The sequence below is a fragment of the Catharus ustulatus genome, chromosome 3 (genome assembly GCF_009819885.2).
Source record: "Catharus ustulatus isolate bCatUst1 chromosome 3, bCatUst1.pri.v2, whole genome shotgun sequence".
NCBI classification, from domain to species: domain Eukaryota; kingdom Metazoa; phylum Chordata; class Aves; order Passeriformes; family Turdidae; genus Catharus; species Catharus ustulatus.
The window spans coordinates 38,821,694-38,844,919 of record NC_046223.1 but is presented as its reverse complement, the minus strand read 5'-3'; the positions used below and the strand labels follow the sequence as shown (position 1 = coordinate 38,844,919).

The 23,226-nt window shown below is 42.0% G+C and overlaps 2 protein-coding genes across 11 annotated transcripts in view; one reads left to right on the top strand and one right to left on the bottom strand.

Annotated features, from left to right (window-relative positions):
• Window positions 1–9,307, top strand: part of AGPAT4 (1-acylglycerol-3-phosphate O-acyltransferase 4) — a 70,730-nt gene extending 61,423 nt beyond the window's left edge. For all 3 annotated transcript variants that reach the window (XM_033055033.1, XM_033055034.1, XM_033055032.1), the window contains one exon: window positions 6,641–9,307. In XM_033055033.1, the coding sequence (XP_032910924.1) occupies window positions 6,641–6,747 (107 nt within the window). In that variant the 3' untranslated portion in view covers window positions 6,748–9,307. The remainder of the gene's footprint in view (window positions 1–6,640) is intronic.
• A 1,117-nt stretch (window positions 9,308–10,424) lies between these two features.
• The window catches only part of MAP3K4 (mitogen-activated protein kinase kinase kinase 4), a 64,547-nt gene continuing 51,745 nt past the window's right edge, over window positions 10,425–23,226 (bottom strand). For 4 of the 8 annotated variants that reach the window (XM_033054587.1, XM_033054589.1, XM_033054588.1 and 1 more), the window contains 6 exons: window positions 20,995–21,111; window positions 19,420–19,579; window positions 12,918–13,040; window positions 12,277–12,383; window positions 11,891–12,070; window positions 10,425–10,966 (listed from right to left, as the gene is read on the bottom strand). In XM_033054587.1, coding sequence (XP_032910478.1) covers window positions 10,946–10,966; window positions 11,891–12,070; window positions 12,277–12,383; window positions 12,918–13,040; window positions 19,420–19,579; window positions 20,995–21,111 — 708 coding nt within the window. In that variant the 3' untranslated portion in view covers window positions 10,425–10,945. The other 4 variants (XM_033054585.1, XM_033054584.1, XM_033054586.1 and 1 more) reach the window with 2 other exon arrangements.

The window sequence follows — 23,226 nt, the reverse complement described above, 5'->3', positions numbered from 1 at the left end:
CATCATAGGTATTTATGACTTCATCACCTTCACATCTGTGTATATTACAAACAACCTTGGAAAAAGAAACAGAACTTCAGATTCTTCCTGGCTCTGAGAGAGCTTGGATACAGAGTTGACTTCAAAAGCCATGTCCAGAATAGCAACACAGAGAAGGTAGGAAAATGTGGAGCATTTTCTTGTCTCAGAAGTGCATCTTTGCTCTCTACCAAGGAAATTGTTCCTAGCACATAACATTTCTTGGCATTCTCAGAAGTCTGAATCTTGAGCTAGATTGATCAAGATTAACTAACATCCTTTTAGTAATCTGTGAAAAGTTTGATTTGGTAGGCACACAGCATTCTTTTTCATAAAACTGCTCACCAGAAATGCCCAAATGCTGCTATTGATGATTCTTTTAGAGGTAATTGGAGAAGGGACAATTTGTGCACGTGTGTGTGTGTGCATGCAAGCAGGAAATGGTGCTTTGAGCCAGAGGAAGGAAAATGAGCAAGGATAAGGTCCAGCGTAATAGTTGGTACATTAGGTGAGCGGGTAGAGGAAAAAAGAAGGGAATCCTGAGTTCTTGTCTTCCTCTGGAGAAATTGTTGGTGCTTGTCACCCTGGAAATGCTTTGTGTAAAATGTGTAAGAATTCCTTGGAGCAACAACTACAACTTAAAAGCCTCTTTTTCCACCTACCTTACTTGGTGGAAGTCACAAGCAGTGCCCCCTTCCCCTTCTCTGACTGGTGAAGAGGATGGGAGTGTGGAGTGAGCACTGCAGTTGGGGTGTGCTAGGAATGGGAGGCAATGGATTTAAATCCCTGTCACTTGCAGAGAAAAGTGGATCAGCCCCCCTGTTCTCCTGTGCAAAGTGGGTAAAGGGCAGTGGGTGGGATGAGGTGTGACACCATTCAAATGCTACTGCCTGGCAATTTGCCCAAGAGGACATTTGTTCTGCCTTTGGAAGAAATGCTGGCATAATCTGTTCGGTGCTGGATTGTGGAACAATGGCCTAATGATGCACTGAAGCGTAGCTACTGCAAAATAGTTTGAAGTTCTCATCTTCAGCATTTTCCTCTTAATTCAGTTTCTCCACTCAGCAGACTGATTTGGTGCCATTTCAAAGTGCTCCATGCCTTGTGTACCCTCCACAGGGAGCCTCACACTATTCAGGGTTTCTGGAGTTTAACCTCAGGGTCCAACTGCTTTACTGCTTGGCATTGCAGCATTTGTGATGGTTTTGGATTTAGCCCTTTATAATTTAGCTGAATGGCACCACAGCCCTCACCCTGCACCCTAAGCCTAATACAATCTTCCCAGTAGTGACCTAGGTCACGTCTTTTCTTTACCAAGAAGTGAAAGAAAGAACCTGTAAAGGAAAAAAGCTATGATGCTACCAAGAATAGACTGCAAGAACTACCTTCTTTTCATTTTTTCCCCTTTTCTTGCTGTTTTACTCCCCACTTACCTTTTTTCTCCTTCTAGCCACAAGGAAAGGTTAATAAGCAGGCTGCTCTGAGTCATCTCTTGAATGCAGTGATAATCCAAAGGATTTATCTGTAATACTGGAGCTGCCGGAAGACCAGAGCAGCACCTGCTGCCAGAATGAGCAGCAGCATTGGTTGTGAGCTCCCAGTCTGCCAAATCCCAGAAGAGAACACCTTGAGGGTGTGTGATGTGCACTGCTGCCCCATACACACCTGCCCTGCCTGTGGGCTGGTGCAGCCTGCAGCCCTCTGCCTGCTCTGCAGCACCTCTGTGCTCAGCAGCAGCTCAGTTCCCATTCCACACGTGGTGTGACCAATCCCAGACTGCCTGCAATTGCCTGGGATTTGAGGCCAGCAGACTCAGCCACCTCTTGCTGATGAGCAGGGAATGAGAATGATGTCACTTATGAGCAGATAGCAGCCACTGTGAAGCTGTGGAGGGAAGAAGAGAATCCATGGGAGTGGAAGAAAGCTCAGCCATTAGTCAAACCAAACAAAACGCAGGGCTGGTTTATCCTGGTCACTTAAAAATGGATGTATCATTATGTGCCAAGAGAGCAACAGTTACCATAGCATGTTACAGTTTGTTTGTTTTAGCATATTCCTTTGAAATCTATTATTTATTGCTGGTTGGGAATAATTAGTCTCTTTCTCTGGAAGCAGGAAAAAACCTCAGCCCAAGCTGTCACATTGACTTTAGTAGCCAACAGCTGAGTTTCTGTAGCAAGGCCATTCTCCCCTGACTGCATCCTAAGGGGGATCTCTGTCACAAATGTTCTGGATATGGTGCAGCCAACTATTGACAGAGGACCAAGCAGCATTTTATTCTGCACTCCAGCGTTGGGCAAGGGCTCCAAAGTGACTCCTGCAGTAACTGGGAGACAGTGGAGTGTGAACACAAACACAGTTTGGAGTTTGTGGCTCTTGGTGGCAGGTGTCTGTCCAGCACACCCAGTCCGTAGGAAAGTAGGGAGGACTGTGTTTTCTATCTTTACAGTGGGAGTGGTAATTGTACCTGGTGGCTTAACAGTGTAAAAGGAAGGTTTTTCTGTAGAATGGAGGGATTTATCAGATGACAAAATCAGCTCTTACCATTGCTGCAGCAGATCTTTTCTCACTGTTTGTACCTGAAGCACACGGGAAGTGATTTGTTTTTTTCTATGGCACTTTGACAGCTCACCTGATACTCCAGAATCAGGAACTTGACTGCAGTCCATTGTAGTAGATTGCTGATTTGGAGGGTGGGTTTCAGTACCTGATACAGGTGCAGATAAGCACAAAATAAACCTTTTGTGATAGAGTAAATAGAAGTCCTTTTACCTGATACCCTCTGCATTGTTTCTAGATTGTCACTTGTCCTTCAGATAGTTTCTGATTATTGTGCTCTCCAGTAAAAACTGACTGGCTTGTAGGTAACTGACTGTTGAGGTGGAATGAGCTGTAAGAAAAATGCTCCACTTGAGCTGGAGTGGAAGGACAGTAATCCCTCAGACCCTAACTCTGAGATCTAAGCATGAATAACGAATGTATGTACAGCTCTGCTAGTTAGCTCAGCCCTAAATAAATGATATTTCTTTATACTGTGGATGCTCTCCCCTTGTGCTTTGCTGTGCAGCAGCTTGGCTTTTTATACTCCCAACAGTCATCACATTGTGCTTTACCTTACTGCTGGTCTGGGACTGGGAGCCCTTTGTGACACTACTTGAATACTACTCCAAGGCAATCGCTGCTCCAGAGGATAAATGCTCAAGTAGTTTGAGGGACAGAAGTGTTTTGAAAACCAGCTTTAGTTTCACAGGACACATGGCAAGAGATTTAGGTACTTAGCTCACAGCTGTTTAAAACTTGGTGCTGATACTTTGGTGCAGAAGCAGCGAGCATGTCTGTCAAATATCAGTATCTGCATTTGACAGCTACTTCTTTTTTTTCCTCCTCTTTCTTCCCCAGTCTCATTTGGCTTCAAAGAACCAAATGTTGGGTTGTCTTTCATGTTTTGATAACTTGTGTTGAGGAGGACACCCACCCTTTGTGCTCTAGAAGTAATTTATTGTAAAGCTGTCAACAGCAGTTAAAAGGGGAATGTATGCAAAAGATGAGAGGTTTTTTAAAGGAAGCAGCAGCTATTCCATGTTTAATGCTAAAATCAGGGTGGCATCTGGGCTGATGGCAGGGGGCCAGCAGCTATGTTGTAGTCAAGAGAAGTGTTCCATCTGAATCGAGTGCAAGTAGTGATGAGCCAGCTTGGATTCTGAGGGAGCTGCTGTGTGTGTGCTGTGCACTGTGTGGGGGATCACACTGCAAACCTGGGGACATTGCAGTGTCCAGGAGCAGTGTTGAGCACAGGGCTGGAGCACAATGTGACCTGGGCAGCAAGGCTGGCAATGCCTGCAGGCTGAGATGAATGGAAGGTGAGGAGGGGACAAGCCAGCAAGGTTGTTGTAAGTTTTACAGCAAGATGCAAACCATATATAGAGGATCAGGTCTGTGTTGATTCTGCCTTTTGGTGGAGCTGCCAGATAGTTTGGCCTTTCAGCCTGGTGCCTAGAAATAAGGGGATTTGGGTGAATTGTTTGCTTTTTTTGTGTGAGTCTGTTGCTTGTTTCTTCTCCCTCATAGCATGTAGGATAGGCCCTCAACGGAAATGTCTACCATTCATAGAGTCTTTAGTTCTACAAATCTTCATTTCAGTGCATAACCTATATAACTCAAGTGCAAACTATATGTGGGAAATTTTTATGCCCCTGCCTGCTGTGCTTGCTGTGTGGTGTAAAGGCGAGGTAACAGATGAGAAAAAATCCTGAGCTGTAAGAAAAAAGGTGGAAATCCTTTGAGCTAAGGTTTTGCTGAGGGATGAGATATTACCTGTGGAGGGGGTAGTTTTCTTGGAGCTAAAATGTGTTGCAAGAAAGAGATTCCACTATTGGCTCTCTTGTTGGTGTCAGCTCAGCCCTCCTTGAGCTCCCAGCACTCCAGCAGGCAGAGCAGGTCCTCAGCAACCTCCTGCATCTTTCGGATGCTGAGTAATGATGGGCACAAAGATGCAGGAGCTCAGTTACCTCAGTTTGCTGTGGAGTAGCGCAGGGATGCTTCAGCCAACAGCTTCTCTTATGCACTTCTCAGGGTGGTCTTAAGCCCTCAGAGCTATAAAGTTAGGCAATGCTGATTAGTTTGTTTGATCTCCCTTTCTCCCCTTTCTTGAAGTAAAAACCCTGAAGTTCCCCTTAAAACAGTTGCATGTAAAAAAACAAGTGAATAAATCCTTAAATGTGATGGTGATGCTCAGGTCTGCACTGAGGCTCCAGGAGAGCTGTGGCGAGGGGGCAGTGCAGGGACAGAACCGTGCAGTAGCCCAGCCTTACCCCACTTCGCTTCCACATGCTTGGCAAACATCAGTAGTCCTCTTCTCCTTGCACCCCACCTTCCCCAGGCTGCTGAGGGCTACAGGGTGAAATGGAGATAGAGGCAGTGGCAGATTCTGCCAGGGACGAAAGGATGAAAAAATGACATCTGAACTGCTGAACTAGTTTTTTGTGTGCCGGCATTCTTGGAACTGGATGAAATCCCCAGTATGATATGTGTCTGCTGTAACAGCTGCTCTTATTTTTGCTCTGTGTCCATCTCCAGATGCTGTTTCTATCCCTTGTGGTTAAAATCTTAATGATTTCATGCTTGCTATTATGCTATGATCCCAGACTGCAGGCTAAGATGTTGGATCTTTCTCTTGTGTTCCCTAGCTCATGGCCAGTTAAATGTCAGAGGTGGTTTTCTTTCTTTCTTGTCTGTCTGTGAGTGAAGCCCTTTGTCTGTCTCAGTGGTGTGTGTTTCTATTCATGGGCTGACAGTGGAGTGTAAGTGACAGTGAGTGCCCTCAGAGCCAGCTCCCTTTCTGGACTGTTCACTGCACAGCTCTGCCTGTGAGAGGGCCCTGCTTTCCTGGCATCCACAAGACCTGAGGGCAGCCCCATGGGCAGACCAGCTTCCCAGTGTCCATCACATGTGACTCATCCCTGGTATGCAGTTACCCCTTGCACTCTAAAAACTGTAAATTTACTGTGAGACTACACAGCAGGAGTCTGTAGTGATGGCTCTTTGTGGCTGATGTTGCTGTGCCAAGTAGCAGCTGGTAAAGCACAGGGCAGCACTGTTTGCCAGCTGACAGCCCCCTCCCCTCCCAGTGCTAAACACCAGCAAATGCCAGGACAGGGTGTTGTTGTATCAGCCCTGCAGTCTACAAGGGATGCCTGGTAGTGAGATGAAACCTCTGTATTCTCTTGGTGATCTCAGGCAATGATTGAACCATAAAGAGTCCTTTGGCTGGTGGGAATTTGTCCAGAGAAGTAAAGACTGATGGGAATGAGACATTTAGAGCACCTCACCTTACTAGGCCTTTTTACCATCAGTCAGAAAAACAGTGGGATTTGGAGGCTTAGGGGAGGTTTGTAGCTTTCTTGGAGTTTTTTTTTTTGTTTGGATTCCTTTTTTTGGAAAGCATTCTGAGCAGAGGGAAGATATTTGTGAGTTCCTAATAGGTTTAGGCCTGAAAGAAGCATGGCAGTTCTGAATGTCTATAGTAGCTGAGCAGAAGCTTGAGGAATAATGGATTTTGGGCAGCTGAGCCCCTTTACAAAGAAACCAAACGTGTGAGGGAAGGAGTTCAAGTTAAATTGCATTAACTGAAGTCACTTTAAGTGCTACACATAAATAAATAAAATAATCCTTGCACATGGTGAATTATTACCAGTGAATCATCTATAAAAGTCTTTCAAATAAACCTGGTTTCCTGTAATAGACTTTTTCATGGGCTATCATCAACAAATGCCACAGCTTACTTTTTTGTTTATCAAGATCTGAAGGTCCCTTGCACTTTCTTGTGCTCTTCCAGACGTGGGGCTGTTGAAAGCCAGCAGGATTCCCTTGCCCTGGCACGCAGGGCTGTGCAAGCTGGTGCCTCTCACACCCATCCTGGTTCCTTGTAGCCTCTTCCCTGCTGCTGGGAGGGGACGTGTCCAGCCTCAGGCTCTTCCTTCATGAGAAGCTGTAGGCAAATCAGTTGATGTGGAGGTGTGGGAGCATCAAATGCACCTTTCATCCAAGGTCTCTTTCATGATGCTACACCAGTAGGGATCTTCAGGCCTTGCCTCAAGCAGCTTTAACTGTGTTTGTTTTGCAGCTTCTGTTGGTGTCAGATGGATGATCGGGGTTACAGAAATTAACAAGGGCTCTACCTATGGCAACAATGACAACAAGCAAGGAAAAGGCACCAAGAAACAAAAGTAGCACCTTCAGAGACTGCTTCAATCCAAAGGGAACAAATGCAACTGCTGAAAACTCTTAAGAGCGTTATCATGGTCTTTCAAGTGAGATCAGAGGATGAGTAGTTGCCGTGCATATCTGAATTTGTGCCCCTGTTGTTTTTCTCTGGGATTTGGGCTGGATGACATGCTGGAAAGATGCACTCCTTCATGTACTCTCAACAACAGGTTTGCACATGAGTGGTTGTTTTGCTATGAAGTGTCTAAAGTTTTGAAGAAAAAAAAAATTCCAGCGTGCTTGTATGAAGAGACTTTACCTGGAAACTAACCAGAGGTGCAGGCTTTAATGTCAGAAGATTGTTACAAGATGATTAGACTTGATAGTTGTGTAGATCACACAGTTTAACAACCATAATCTGTCAGTGTTTAAGTACAGTACAGCAGGATGCTGTGCTTGGTTATAGCAGTATTGGACTGAAGCAGCTCTGCTGAACTGGCAGAACTACAGTAGAGTTTTTGTACATCTAGGACTTATTTCCACAGTGTGCACTACATGGGCCCTTCAAAACTTCAGCCAGACCCCCTGGACATCCAGACATGGGAGCCTGGCAGTAGCATAATCTGGATCAGAATTTGGCCTTGTGCCTGAGCAGAGCTAAGTTACCCACTGCCCTCTCTTTCCTCAGGCCATACATCCAAGGGATAGCTCAAACCTGCAATTCTTCAGAGTAGATGTCATTTTTATTTTGGAAAAACTGAGGTAGTAAAATTCCTTTTGGCTTTAAATGCTACTTAAAATACCATGCCCTCCTAACAGCTGTGGAAAAAAAATAACTGGGCATGGTGTAGTGAAATAATGCAAAGTGTGCATTAACATGTATGCCCCACACCCATACTGTTGTGATCCTGTTAATCTGCTTATCTGTCTTTTCTGATAAATTAGTTTACTTGGTGCCTCATAACAGTCAGCCTGAAGTAATAGTAAATAAATTACTTTCTTCTGGAGAGGAGGGGGAACTAGGAGAGAGACCTAGGACAGTGGGTATGGCTGATTTTTTTATGTGTGTCTTGATTTTACACCCTTCTGAATTAAAGAAAACTTGAATCAAGCTCTGAGGAAAGTGGGGTTGCTCTGATATGCCTGGTACTGATTTCAGGGCAGCCAGCTCCTGTTTCTAAACTTCCAGGGTAAAGCATCTGCAGGTTACTAGAAATAACTTGTTTAAAGCAGGGGAAAAAAAAGTAAAAGAGGGGACATTACCTAACAGCAAATATGACTGGGAAAAAATCCCAATTTTTGGAAGTACAGATCCTGACACTGAGCAGTGGAGGTCGTGATTGACACTTTCAAAGACAGTCCATTTTTACTCAGCGCAGGACTAAACCATGACAGTCTAGTGAAGCAAGTGAGTAGTCTTATTCTAGCAGCTGGTATAAAAACACTGCTCTTTTCATATAATAAAACTGAGCCCAGAAGAAACAGGCTAATACAACACTATGAATCATTCCATGAAATATGTATTTGCTATTCAGTACCTCAGATAATCTAGAAACTCACCTTTTTAATATGCAGCACCTAAACAGCAGGTGAAGTAGTGCTTTTAGCATGGAGCAATAAGTGAAGTTCAGGGAGAGTGGAGACAGTAAAATTTACAACATGAAGGAAAGAATAGGCCATGTGAAGTGTGAGAGACTGCTTTGGAGGGCTTTTTGCCTCACACATGCATTCCCTATGCTTTCAGGAAACTTTCAGGAATAGGTTGTTCAATGTCCTGAACAGAGGGGGTTCATGGTCTCAGATACAGTTTTTAGAGCCCAAGAGTAGAAAATACTGTAATATTTACAATGCTATTTAATAAAGCACATGCCCGCCCTGCAGTCTATTTGCTGTAACATTTTTAACAGTTTTGAGTATTGCATCCTGTAATAATGATCAGGCACATCAGCAGGCCAGATCTGAAGACACTGTACACAAGAGTTGGAAAATGGGTGGGAGGGGAGAAAGGAAAGGTCTCTCCAGGGTAGCATTTTACTGTAAACATTACCTGGCAGACACACTGGCCTTTTCTTGGGATAGTGGGTGAGTAGTTCTGAGCAGCAAATACATACTCCTGGAGTGGCAGAGACTGTTCTGCCGTCTAAGAGCCACAGATTTAACGTGGAGTACGAAAGACATTTGGCATTCCTTACAAATCTTAGTCCTTTCCCCTCCAACTGTGTGCAGTGCCCTTCTCCCAGAGGAAAGCACCAAACAAGTAAATACTTCTGAAAGAGTGCAGAGCTGATTTCATACCTATTTCCTTGGGACCAACCCTTAGAACAGGCTGAGGGCCAAACATGCCACTCCTGGATCCATCCTCCTAAGCACTCCTCCAAGTCCTGGCACACCTCTGAGGTCCTTCCAGCACTCAATGACAGAGAAAGCTTAATGGTCCTTGCCAAAGTTAAACTTGTCCAGTTCACTGTATTAAAAGAACTAAAAGTGTTTGCCCCTTATCCCCACAAGCAACTGTATGTTCTACAACTGCCTTAACAAAATTAGTCTTAATGTTTGTTTATACAAAAATAAAAGTATAAAAAGTTAATATGCAGTGAATGAGTTTTCTTGAGTTGGCAAGAACAAACTGGTAACAGTTTGTCACCTCTATCCTGACTCCTAAAAGCTGCCCACAGTTGCTGTTTGTGTTCAAGGACACCTGAAACAAGGCAAGTGAGGACACAACTCAGATACTTCTGTTATACTGCAAAGTGAAGCACACAGCAAGCTGAGGGGGACACTTTTACCTCTTTCATAGTCCTTTACAGAGGATGACAATATACTTCCCCTCCTATCACACAACTGAAAATGGAGCACTGAAAAGAAGGAAAAGTCTTTGTTTAAATGCAGCATTGTAATTTTTGAGAGCCTAAATGCAAATGCATGCACAGGTGATATGCACAGCAAGGCTCACACTTTTCTGGATGGAAAGGTCAAATTTTGTGGTACCTCCTTGACAGCTCACCTCATACCAGTGACTAATCAAGGATTTGTGGATTAAGATGAGACAAAACACTAGATTATAAAACCAAATATTAAAGGCAAGTTTTAAGCTACCTATTTTAAGTCCAAGGCTCTAACAAGAATATGTAAACTTGCACTAATGTTTACAAGTAAGTTTTAAGGCACCTGTTTGTAATAGCAAGTTAAAAAATCAATTAAGATCATGCATTGCAGGTTTCCAATCATTAACCACTAATAATCTGCCTTTTCTGAGGCTGATGACAACTGAGATGTGGGGAAATGAAAGCTCAGGATCCAAAGTCATTTTTCAAAAGGTAAACAGTAGGTTCTTGGTTTTGCCAAACAGAACACAAGAATCAGCTCGTACAGTTCTCTCCTAGAAGACTAAAATGCCATCCAGAGCAGTCCTTGTTCACACTGCATGCATTCAAGAAGTTATCCCTTAGACAGAAGGCGGTGTCAGGAATTGCCCATCACCCTCTTTTCTCAGAAGGCGATGAAAGGGGGAACCTTACTTCTCTTATCTCTTGTGTTAGAAGCATCTCACACTACTTGAAACTTGACAAAACACTGACTATTGCAATATGAGAGCAGCTTATTCCAATTTAGTCAGCTCAGCGGCCTTAACCCAATGCTGCAAAAAAGTTTAAAATGTGACATAGGCCTACATTTATTTTTGGAAGAAAAACCCTTCACCAATATCTCCTAAAATAAACCATTTATTGAGAAAAACCTTTTTTTTTAAATTTCATTAATCAGCCTTGTGCATAACAAATCTGAAGCTTGCCAAAAACAAATAAACAAAAACCCCAGTAAAAGTTCACAGTCAGTGCACTCAAACAGATTAAAAAACAAGGTCCATAACGCCTGATAACACTACAGCATTTTTCTGAACCTAGGGAGTTCAAAAATACTACATATTAACAATACAAGTTTTCTCAGTCAAATGAGAAACGGGAGAAGGAACAAATAGGGTATGGTCCATATACAGTAGTAATGGCACTTTCACTGAAACATGCAGCTTCTTCCAACTTGTGGACACGTCACATGAGCAACATGTGCCGAGTAAAATGTACAGGAGCAGCAGAGGAAGTGACACTGTCACTTGTGCAGTCTTCGTTAAGGTCAACTTTTATACTGTTTGTCAGAACAGTCTTTATGTAAATATTACATACAGTAGTGATTCAAATCTTGTCAGAATAGAAAAGGCCAGAGATTAACTTCATTCTTCATCTGTGCAAACCTGTGAAGGTAGCAAAAGGCAATTACTTCAGCCATCTCCCTCCTGCAGCAAGATGGTAATGGATCCATTTCTTTAGCACCTTCACATCTCTCAAGTTTTTTCTCTCCCTTGTTCCACAATAATGCATTACAAGTGTTTGTGTGGGAGTACTGACATTCTCACATTGTCACCATGCATCCTTTAGGTGCCTAAAGCAGTGTTCACCTTTGATGGATGGGATCTGCTGCACTGATGAGGGAGGGGTGATGATCCCAAACACACTACTACTGAACCAGAACACCAAAGTGATCAACTTTATGGTCGAAAATGAGACAGAATTCAATAACCTACTGCGTTCCTACTTCTTAAAAAAAGAAGTAACTAATACAGTTCAATTTGTAGCTGTATTTGCCTGTTCCTAAGGAAAACACCACACTGTAGTTCATGCAAGAACTGCAGACTGTTAGAGCAGCTGCCAGAAAAAACATTCAATACAACCTTACCCTTAAGTATGAACTTAAAAGAAAAGCAGCCCTTTGCACAGAAGAATGGGAGAGTTCTCAAGCTGGTTTCACTTTTTAGGGAGGGGGCCATTATTTCTAAAAACCTGTGCATTTGTACTTGAAGTTTTTGCTGCAGAGTCCTTCAGTTCCTATTAGATACCACTGAGTTGGAGCCTGACTTTTCTTTTTAACATAAAGATAATGCATTTTAAAACAGCAGTAAAAGTTTGCATTTATTGCATGTCCTGTAGTCACATGCCTGCTGAAAAAAAACACGTGCTTTGGGAAAGTTGCCAATCCATGTTTCCTGGACAGCATCAACCTGCTGCCAGCCCCTCACTATGGTACCAATCCCTGTGGCATCACTGAGAACAAAGAAGTCAACTAAAAGCTGTTCCCCATTCCCATCTGCAGTTTTCACAGCCAAAGTCATCAGACAAACCTTGACAAAAGGATGATCAAGAAGCTGGCTGGCCGTCCACCTCATCTTTGGGTCACTTTCCAGGCAGTGGCAAAGGAAGTCTTTCCCTTCTGGGCTCACTTTGTCAGGAATAGGAGGTTTATGACCCATCCCCACTTTATACATGATCTGGAAGTTGTGCTCATATTCATGCCAAGGCCTCTGCAACAGGTAACAACATTGCTAAGTGCAAGCTTTAGTGAGTAACTCCCTACCCACTAGAGCATGTATTTCTGTGCTCTAGGATATGAAAAACCATCCCAGTCTTTGCAAACTGAAGTGTGACAAACTGCTCAGGGTAGTACCAGAATTTGCAGAAAAACTGCTACGAAGAGCTTACATTTCATCAGTACATGAAACATCCATACCTTGCCCGTGACCATCTCTATGACAACACAGCCCAGGCTCCAGATGTCTGCTGCACGTCCATGCCCTTCTCCTTTAGCTCTGGTGATTACTTCTGGAGCCATGTATGCTTTGAAACAACATACATGATACCATCAGTTCATACAGCAGAAGAAATAATATACATCAAGTGACTGACTGGGTAAACCAAATGCTTTTTTAAAATACCCAATGAATTACTACTCAGGTTTTCTTGTAAGTTTTGCCATTTGCTGGTTTCTTGTTTTTTGACAGTTTTCAGCACAACTGTCTTTCAGTTTGAAAAGAGATATTGAAAATGCTGTTACATGCTTGCAGTTACTGCCATTTTCTGAAAATCGATTAAAGCAGATGTTTAGTGAAAGTACTGTTTCAGTAAGGCTGCAGAGAAAAACACAATCCCAGAAAACACATGCTCCAGCATCTCTATAGTTACAGACAAACACAATTTTAACTCTGACATTACATCATTCACTGATTGTTTTGGCTTCTGGTTGTAAAGCATAAAACTAGCTAAGGTAAAATCAAGTTTTCCTGAAACACATGGTTTTACTCCAGACATCTGGCAGAGGTATCTTCTTTTATGGTAACTAGACAAGGACCTGCCTAGCACAAGCTTCCTTACCTGCAGTCCCCAAGGTACTGTTTACTTCTCCAGGCATTGTCTGGGTATTGTTCTTCAATTTCACTGAGCAGCCAAAATCTCCTAGTTTAATCAGTCCAGATGAGGTAAGAAAGATGTTGGCTCCTAGGAAACACAAGGAAACACAGACACACTTGTTTAAAACAGAGCTGAATTGAGGAATGAGGGCTCCTCAATATAGCCTTGGAAGTTGCAGTGGATAATAGCTGAATTCACACTTGGATCTTTACCTGTGAAGTAAGTGTGCAATATGACAGCATTAAAGATGTTCTCATGGGTTTGTGCTAACATGAAGTGTACTGAAGTTGACAAATGTTCAAACAAAAAACAAAAAAGCAGTATGGAAGGCAAATTAAACAACTTTCCATACAAGCTCATTACAAGAAATGACTGCTTCAGGAATTCCTGTGCTTCTCCTTGTAAGCATTAAACTTGGAAAAAACTGTTTCCTGGCAGAGGCCATTGCTGATTCACTCCCACTAGTATTTCTTCAGTTCTTCTGAGTCAGGACAGATGATATCATACTTGTCAATTATAACAGTGTGCCCAGCAGGACAAGGGAAGGGATCATCCCCCTGTACTCAGCTCTGGTGAGGTCACACCTCAAGTTCTGTGTCCAGCTCTGGGCCCCTCACTACAAGAAGGACATTGAGGTGCTGGAGCAAGTCCAGAGAAGGCCAACAGAGCTGGTGAAGGGTCTGGAGCACAAGTCCTGTGAGGAGGGAGATGGGGGTGTTTTCCTGGATAAAAGGAGGCTGAGGGGTGACCTTGTTGCTCTCTACAACTGCCTGACAGGAGGGTGTAGCCAGGTGGAGATCTGCTTCTTCTACCAGGCAACCAGGGACAGGACAAGAGCCAATGGCCTCAAGCTGCACCAGGGGAGATTCAGGTTGGACATCAGGAGGAATTTCTTCACTGAAAAAGTGGTCAGGCACTGAAACAGGCTGTCCAGGGAAGTGGTGGAGTCACCATCCCTGGAAGTGTTCAAGATACAACTGGGCATGGCACTCAGTGGTGGTTTGCCCAAGGCTGGACTCAATCTTGGACAACCTTAATGACCCTATGGTCACAGCTGACTTGCAAAACAGAGTTCAGAGCATTTTATTATGTACACTAGCAAGTTCCTACTCCCATTGCACTTTACTTTCGGAATAATTTTTGGAGGAGGACTACCATTACAATAACTTGATATACTTGCAGCTTACAAACTTCCCTAGCATAGTTTAAAATCTCCAAGGGGAATACGCAAGTGGCTTCAAGTCAATTGCTCAACACAACAATACAAAATAAACCAAGAAAGCACAAGTAGGTTGCAAGTATCATGGTGGCAGAAATAGAGCTTCAGCTGTGATCCTTCTTAGGAAAGATGGATGGTATGCACAAAACAAGCTGCATACCTACTCTAGGAGCAGGCAGACATTAGGGATTTCACTGCACATAGCCTCTTCCCACGTCACACAAAAGATTCATCCAAAAATGGCTCATTTCAAGAGAACCTTAAAAAATTTCTCACTTTTGTTCCATCTCGAGCAGTGCAAAAATTCTTGGCTGCTCCTCCTTTGTGTTAATCTTAGTTAATAGCTTTTTCCCATTCACTTGGTTGGGCATCCCCAAGATATTCATAAAGAATACAAAGAATCCTCAAAAAGATCAAGTCAAAAAAAGGCAGTGCAGGTCAGTGATGCCAAAACCCTGACTGTTTCTCAAAGGACTCTCTGACTACTCTGATGATACTTGATAACTATTTAGTCCAAGAGGTGTTACATAGAACTGCAATTAATCATTAACAGAATTAAATGCCAACCTTTAGTTACTGTAGACCTTTACAAGTCCTGATAGAATTAACGTTTAGGGAATACAACTCATCTCCCCATTTTGTGTAGTGGAGTTCCACTTCTGGCATTCAGATTCTTGCACATCCTCCAGAAATCTTACACTGGATTCTGCAGATTCCCATCAGTGATGCTTATGTTCAGAGTCACCCTGCAATCACAGGTATGTAATGGAGTTGGGCAGACCATCCCTCAAGCTTCTTGAATGAAGGATCCAGAAAGACACAAAGCAATACCAGAACGCTGCTTGATGGGACAACCAAGTATGGGCAATGCATCAGGAGAGTGACAGCTGCTTCTTCCTTTGAACTCTCAACTGCTTTTCCAATGTTTTCAAGCAGTTGCTTGTCAGATAGAAAATAGGTGCACTTAGCCTAAAAAAAAGCTTAGGAAAAAGAGTCCTCACTAGCAAACACTTTTTCAAGGATGTTCTGGAAACCTGTGTTTCCATTCCTCAAGAAAGCAACATGAAAATTGCAAAGAAGGCAACAAAGTGCTTCCAACTACAGCTGATGGAGCCTGGCAGTGATGAAGTGCAACAATCTGTCTTCTGATGAAATTTAGGCTACTGGAATAGTTTAGTTTAGTACAGTTCAAGACCTTCCAAGGCCTGTCAAACTAGATTTTGTCCCTTTAAATAAAAAGTAATGACAATTTAGCCTAAGTATTACCATGAAAGCTCCCGTGAGCCCTTTCCCTGAAAGACTTGGAACTATCAGAAGAATAAAGCACTGAACCAAAGTTTCAGCAAGAAGACAGAGACAGCACTTGAAGACTCATGTTGCAGACGCTTTGTCAGCTTCCACTGATTTGGTATCACTAGAGCCTGTTTTGTAAACTGCTTATTCAGAAACCAAGACCAGACTGTAGAAGGAGTATTTGAAAAGGGTGAATGAAACCTGCACAGAATCCAGCAGGACTCATGTAAGCAGAGCAGACAAGAGGTCAGTACTTTGAAGATGCCCGATGCTTTTTTACCTTTGACAGTTAGCACTGGGAATGTAACCAAACTCCTACCTATCTGCATGGTTAATAGGCAAAAGAAAACCAAAGACCATGAGGAGAACAGCAGAAAGGGACTGCCCCCATCTGTTCCTTCTCTCCCCTTACTGTCTGAAGCACCATCACTGGATGCATGTGGCAGAGGCAGGAGGTTGCCCAGTTGTGCACAGCCCTCCTGCTGTTACACCACAGGTCCTCCTGGGCACACTGTGCAGAGCCAGTGTCAACAGCCACACTCCTGCTAGAGCAACCAAAACCTAAAGCATTTAAAATCAAGTTTCATGCCCTGTACCTCTGCCAAATCAGCTCCATAGTAAGAACAGTGGAAACTGCATTAGCATGATAGTCCAAAGGTTTTGGTGGAAATCCTGTGAGTCCATGGAGCAGTACAAAGAGCCCCACTAAAGACTGTGCTGTAATTCCAGAAAAAGAGGCAGCTCAGACATTCCACAGCCAGTGCTTAAGCTGTGCAGCAGTTAAATTCATTCAAGAAACAAGCAGGCCAAATGCTACCCCTGGATGAGAAATATGCTTTCACATACTCTTTTTCTCATCCCTTAGAGAGCATGACACATGCCCAAAGTCTCCCGTTGCAGTTTTCCAGCTCTTGCTGAATGACATTCCTTCCTTCGTGCTCATCAGGAAGACAGGATAGTCGAAGTTTTGAGCTAACAACAAGGTTACAAGAAGACAATAATACAGTAGCAGTTTGATGAAGACTTTTTGGTATAGAGCATCTCATTCACAGGTTTCTGATTTACTAAAGCTGCAGATACAATCCTTTCATTTTCTGTATTCATCCAAGCACTGCTCAGGAACATGTTCTTCTCTCATGAAGAGAATCCACCAGGCATGGCCTCATTAATTCCTCTCAATTCAGCACTTCTGAGACCACACCTTGAGTGCTGTGTCTTGTTTTTAGGCTCTCCAGCACAAGAGACAATGACACACTGGAGCAAACCCAGGAGAGTGGCATCAAGATGTTCAGAGAGCACCAATGTAAAAGGAAAAGCTGCAAGATGGGTTTGCCCAGCTTTTAGAAGGGATCCTCAGGGGAATGTGTGTGCAGGGGATTTACTGCTGCTTTCAGCTGTGTAATGGGAGGATAGCAAGACTGCAGAAACAGAATCTTCCCTCAAAGGCACACTGTAAAATGGTCATGCAGCAATGGACACAACAGCAACCTTTGCAGATTCCAGGGAGTTATGAGGAAAAAGCTTTTCACAGTGGGGATAGGTCAGTCATTGGAAAAGGGCCACATACAGATATATCTCACTTCCACAATGTCCTGAACAATCTCACCTAATCTGACATTGGAGCTGATGCTAAAGCTGGCCCTGTTTGGGGCAGAGGGCTGAGAGATGTCCACAGGTTCCCTCAAGCATTAAACATTCCATCGTTCTGCTATTCCATCACTGACCAGAACAGCTTCCTTACAAAAAGTGAAATAATTCTAACCAAGGAAACTGGGCTTTAGTCACAGGAATTAAAATTGAACACCCAGAATAGAGATGAAGAGAGTATCACAAAAGACTATCTCCTGCTACAGACGAGCACCACCTGCTCTTCACAATTATGCAGACTAAGCAAAAGCAGTGCAGCCAAATGTAACAACCAGCCAACACAACCCTCCGTCTGCCCTCACCACCATAGGCTGGAAAACGTTTTTTGGCACCTGCATCTTGCTTTGTCTTTTACCCTCATGGAGTTGGATGCCAAAATAGCATCTGAAAGACAACAATGGCACAAGGGGACACTACTAACCAAAAGTCTATTTGTGAGCGCAAGGTACTTGCAGATACCAAGTGCAGGTACCTTGCAGGATACAGATAAACAATCGTTATAAGAATTGCTTATCTGCTGCTGAAAGAAACAGATCCACAGTGATGTTTAGCAAACTAGCCATGAGAGATCTAGTGTGATCTGACAGCGAGAGTTTCATGGGAAAGCAGTTTTAACAGTCTGAATGCCATTTTTCCCTATCAGAAAAATAAGAGTACCAGTCTACAAAAGAGATAAAATTAAAATTAGAGTGTTCTTTACTGCTCTTGGCCTGAAAACTTGGGGATGCAATGTTAGCACAAAAGAAGTCAGTGAGCCAAAGACTTCCAATGCATCAGGTAATCTTTATAAAAACCCTCTGTGGTCTGCCGTGGAGTTTCAGGAAGGTCCATACACAGATGTGCCTGCAGTGACCCTCTGTTACTCTCAAGAAACACTCCAACATTTGACTTAAGGAACCTGTTGCAACAGAAATGCTCTCAGGTATCACGACATTGCAGTTCTGTTAAACAGCTTTTCTCACTCCATGTGTTTCCCTGAAGAGCAGAAGATCTATTTGGAAACATATCCAGATATCAGCAGTGACACTGAGCAGCACAAAAGAAATCCCTGTCAGCCAGCCTTGGATTTTGATCACAACAAGCTTCCAGGAGAGCATAATCCAGTTAAGCAGAACCTGGACAAGGAATGATCAAGAAAAGGGCAAGGAGGGAACTGTGAAAAGCACAAAGGGAAATCCACAACTGGAGAGAAACCTTTGGTGAGGAAGGAGAACCAGAAAAGGTAAGATTGCTGGGGAATAGGAGTGAGGGAAAGTGTTTTCTAGAAAAAAAAAAAAGCCAAAACTAACCCAAGAGTGGCCTACCTGGGTGGAAGGCCTCTGGATCGTAGATAGTTCTTTTCCCAAATGAGAAGCACGAGGCCAAAGGACCAAGAGCAACTGGGAAGCTCCTACACTGCTGCGGTGATTCAAAACCCTGTGAGCAAGAGGGACATAGAAACCCAGCATCGTTGGGTTGCACTGCCTTGTCACAAAATGAGCATTCACAGGGCATATTGTGTGCATTGCTTCCCCTACCTTCGCCTAAGTTTCCTGCCATCGATGAGCCAAATATGCCAGACTAACAAAACCAAGATAACCAGACATGAAGGATGTTGTTGGAAGGCGCAGAAAAAGAAAAATGAACCTGAAATGAGGACTGACACTGGGTATCTTAAATGCCAAGCCCAACCCCCCTTTGGTTACTGTAGCTTCAGTCTGCTAATTACGTACGCCAATGCTGACAGCCAGGCACAAGAAGATAAATGTATGGAACAAAACACTAGATAAAGGGATATCCTAAAATCACTTAAGTTCTTTTAACAACAGTTTTGTTACTAAGTTTATTCAGCCATTCATCTGAAATTCCAAAACTCTTTGGGAAAATGGAATCACAAGGAAAAGTTCTGATGCACAACTCTAGCATTGTACACTGCCTGTCAGCTCCAGAAAACATCACTTATTTGCACAGACAAGAAGGAAAACAGCATTACATAACTCAGTACATTAGTACTAAAAATACAAGGACTAATAACTGAGTTTAGGTAAGTCCCCAATAATCTTAACAGCCTCTAAAAACTATATAAATCATGGGCAAAATTTATGAGTTTGAAATGACAATTGAGAATGTTTTTTACAATCTACACTCAAAAGAAAAAGCATGAAACTAGCCAGTAACTTGTAAACTGAAAAGTTAGTGGAAGGCTTTATACAAATAATGGCTGCATAGATAATGCACACTAAATATGCAGATACATCCCTCCCATCCTTCCCCCTGCTCTCATCTACCACACCGAAACAACAACATTACCTTTTTGGTTAACATTACCTTTAATGTCTCGATGAACAATACCATGTTCATGCAGTACATTGATAGCAGTCGTGATCTGCTTTGAGTACAGCCTAATGACATGCTCCTGAAGGCCCAGTTTTGATACCTCCTCCAGAGTGCCCTCATCACAGTACTCCATGAAGATGTACATTTCTTCCTGTTTTGGGAACAAAACCAGATTTCATTTGGCATATTTTTTTTTATTTTAAACACTGAATTAAGATGAAGTTTTCCTTACATCCTTCATTGTTCGTGAAATAAATAAAGTATCACCATGAAATATTTAATAAATCATCTCTTCTGAACTCTGTTCTCTCTAGCATGCTGTAACCAAACATATTGTATTGCACAACTATGGGAACTCTCTGCTACATGCCTATCTGCATGACTTGTACATAACTGATACCATTGGGTGGTATAAAAATACAGTAATAAAATTTGGCATCAACCAAAAGACACTCTGGAAACCTTGCAGGTGTATTACACAGAAATATAGAGATTATTTCCTTATTTAGAGAAGCAGGGGAAAGGGCACAAAATGATGTTTTGGGCTTGTTTTTTATCCTCTCTCTCTGTCTCAGTTCCTGCAGTAATCATGTGTTGATTGCTTGGAATGGGCATGTTTTTTGTTCTTTGCTGTGGCTTGAACAAGCATGCCAACTCTAACTCACTTTAGGGAAAAATTTGGTCTCTGCTCCCACTCTGTCTCCAAGCCCAGCTGATTTCAGACAGACTGAATTAATATAAAAATATGGCAAAGGCACCAAGCTCTTAGAAACTAGTCTGAGAAATCAATGACCCAGTGGCACAGACACCCAAATGTGTGTCTCCAAATAGAGAACTGCAGAAAGCAGCCTGTGTTCCCTTCTAAACAGCAATGGGTCACCGAAACAACTTATTCCATATTGAGCAAATCAGTCAAATTCAAGGAGCACTTGCCAGCAAGACATCAGGACTTGAGACTTACAAGTGGGAAGAGCATGTGGAAAGCAGAGAGTTAATAAAAAGTTGGATATCTCAGCACACAACTCCAGAATCCAGCTCCACAGAAAAACACAATTCATTAGTTCTGCTGTTCAAGCGAAAACTTGCTTTTTTCTTCTGAAGAGATCCTAGCCAAATTCTAATACTTGTCTGGCATCAAGATTTAAATGCCAGCACAAGATTTTTCCAGGAATCAGCATGATACAATACAAGTACAGCCTTTGCTGCTAACAGGAACAGGTTTTAGCCTGTCTAGTCTTTATCTACATACAGAAGTTACCATACCATATATGATATAACTTGCTTTTAGACCAGTTCAACAGAGTAGCAGCATAGAATAGCTCCAGCATTACTCACTCTATTCACTTATTTTAAGCTTTCTCTGTTTGTGTACCAGTTCCAAAAAATCTCTCCAAACTATGTTTCAGAGACCTCAATATCCAGAGGAAAAAAGACACACTGCTATTCAGAGATAACCAGACAAGATTAACTAGAATGCTGTCATGTAAAAACCTCCAATAACACAAAGCTTCTTAAAATTTTCTCTTTGCCGTATTAAAAAAGTCCCAGTAATTTATGTTTTCTTACCCTGTGGAGCTCCACACCAAAATAACGAACCAGATTAGGGTGTTTGATGCCTTCAAAAATCTTCAGTTCATCAGCTGTTTCTTTGATGGTTTTGTGATCATTAGGTTGAAATCTTATCTGTAAGAAAGATTTGTCATTATTTTACTGCTATTTCAAATTAACAAGGAACAAAAAAAGCAAATAACCCATCCTAAACTCAAACACAACAAAAAGTTGTTGTTGTCGCTGTTGTTAAATAGCACCATCACACAAAAAGCCCCAAAATACCCCTCTCCATCCCCAAACTGAAACAAATAAAGCACACTAAGCTATTTCTGGAAAATTATCCATAATGATTTACAGACTTTATAAGAGCAAAATGATGTTACTTAAACGTGCCAATAAACTCATGTGCACATATATCTCTTCTGTAATTGCCTTCTAGCTTAAGTGTGGTAGACAGACACAATACAAGAGAATCTGAAAGCAACATCAGAGAGAGCTACCACTCAACAAAGATTTTTTGCCAGGTACTTCATCACCACAGAGTCTAAGGGATCTCTTTGAGGGGTTTATTCACTGAGAACAAGGCAGCTGCAAGGAAAAGGTGTGGCATGGAACAAATACAATCAAAGGTTTTGATGGAAGAAACAGGTTTTCATTGTTTCCCTTACAATATGCTGTGATGGACTGTTCTATGAGGAAAAACATTATCAGGGATTCTGAAAAACTGATTTAAAGCTTCTAACCACACAACAATAAGCAAGATGAATAGCAAGTTATGGAAGATGCTACTTTTACCATATTGTTAGAAAACAGAAGCTTCATTAATTGAATGCAGGACAACTGCTAAAGAAATAAATGCACATATACTGCCTTCAGTTGCTAGGATATTATGATTGTTACACTCTGTGCAACAATTCCATGATACAGTTTGTATTCAAGCTGGTGGTAAAATTAAATACATAAAGATTACAAAAAGGTGACAAATTATATTCAAGTATTTTACATATTCCCTAATGCATAGTTGTAATACTATGTATTTGTAGTAAAGTTATCCACTATAATTCAAAGTCATTTTAATGACACTGTGGTTGAAATAATACACACAGAAGAAATCTTGGTGCAAGGGCAGGGGAATGCAATATTCTTAACCAGTTTAAAAAAAAAAATCAATAAATCTATCTTCTCCCAAGTCATCCTTAAAGAAATACAGAAAAGCCTTTTATTTGGAAGTTGCAAACAGTTTTCATTCAAGCCTAGTGAAACAAACATCTGTCAAACAAGATCTATTCATGATCTTACTTCAGCTTATTTCAGCTTTTGCTAAAGAGCACACACATGCTAATCCATAAACAGCACCTGCATCTAGAAAGCAACTTTGAATTACAGAAACAGAGAGTACTGATTGGGGAGAGGGAAATGTTATTTCATCGGGGAAAAAACCATAACAGCAAAAAAAATCCAAGTCTTGGTATTAGTCAGTGACTGAGTATGGTAGAAAAAGTTAAACACAAGCCCAGTCTTGCTTTTCTACACCTTGGAGATCACATACATATTATGTGTGTGTAAGAACTGGCTCACAAAATCTATCTGCTGCAACATCCAATGGCTGTCACAGTAAGTGCTGTGACAGTTAATGCTTGCAGCTGTAAAGAAGTAGAAATGCATTAAAACTAAACAATAATTTGGAAGAAAAACAACCACAAGGTGTTGTAAGAGAAACAGATCTCTACGCCTACACAGCTTTACTTACTTCTATCCTGAAAACTAGATTTTCTGTACCCACCAAGTTAGTCAGTAGTTTTGTGACTCAACCTAGCTCACACTACGTGAGAAGCTGAAAAACATCTGATGTCACACTTCCTATCATCTGCTTTAATGAATGAAGAAAAAATAATAAAATGTGAGAGGAAACAGTTCAAAGTAAAATATAAATTTGTGTACAGTCTTCACTAATCTTTCAAAATTATTTAAAATCTCTTAATGGAAGTCCACATATATTAAGCATCCATTTAAATTCACAACCATTCTATGAGATCAGTAAAAAACACATTATCCATTTTACATACATTTAAATTGAAAGTTATGAACTGAAAAGCAACTTGACGAAAAGGTGCTAAGAGCAGCTGTAGCTACATGAAGAAACAGTTTGTCTTCACACCCTTTCCCTGTTAGCTAACAGCAGTGTTCAGAAACCCTCAATGCCTCCTACATCACCCACATTTAGTTTAGAAAAAAAACAAGGGCAGC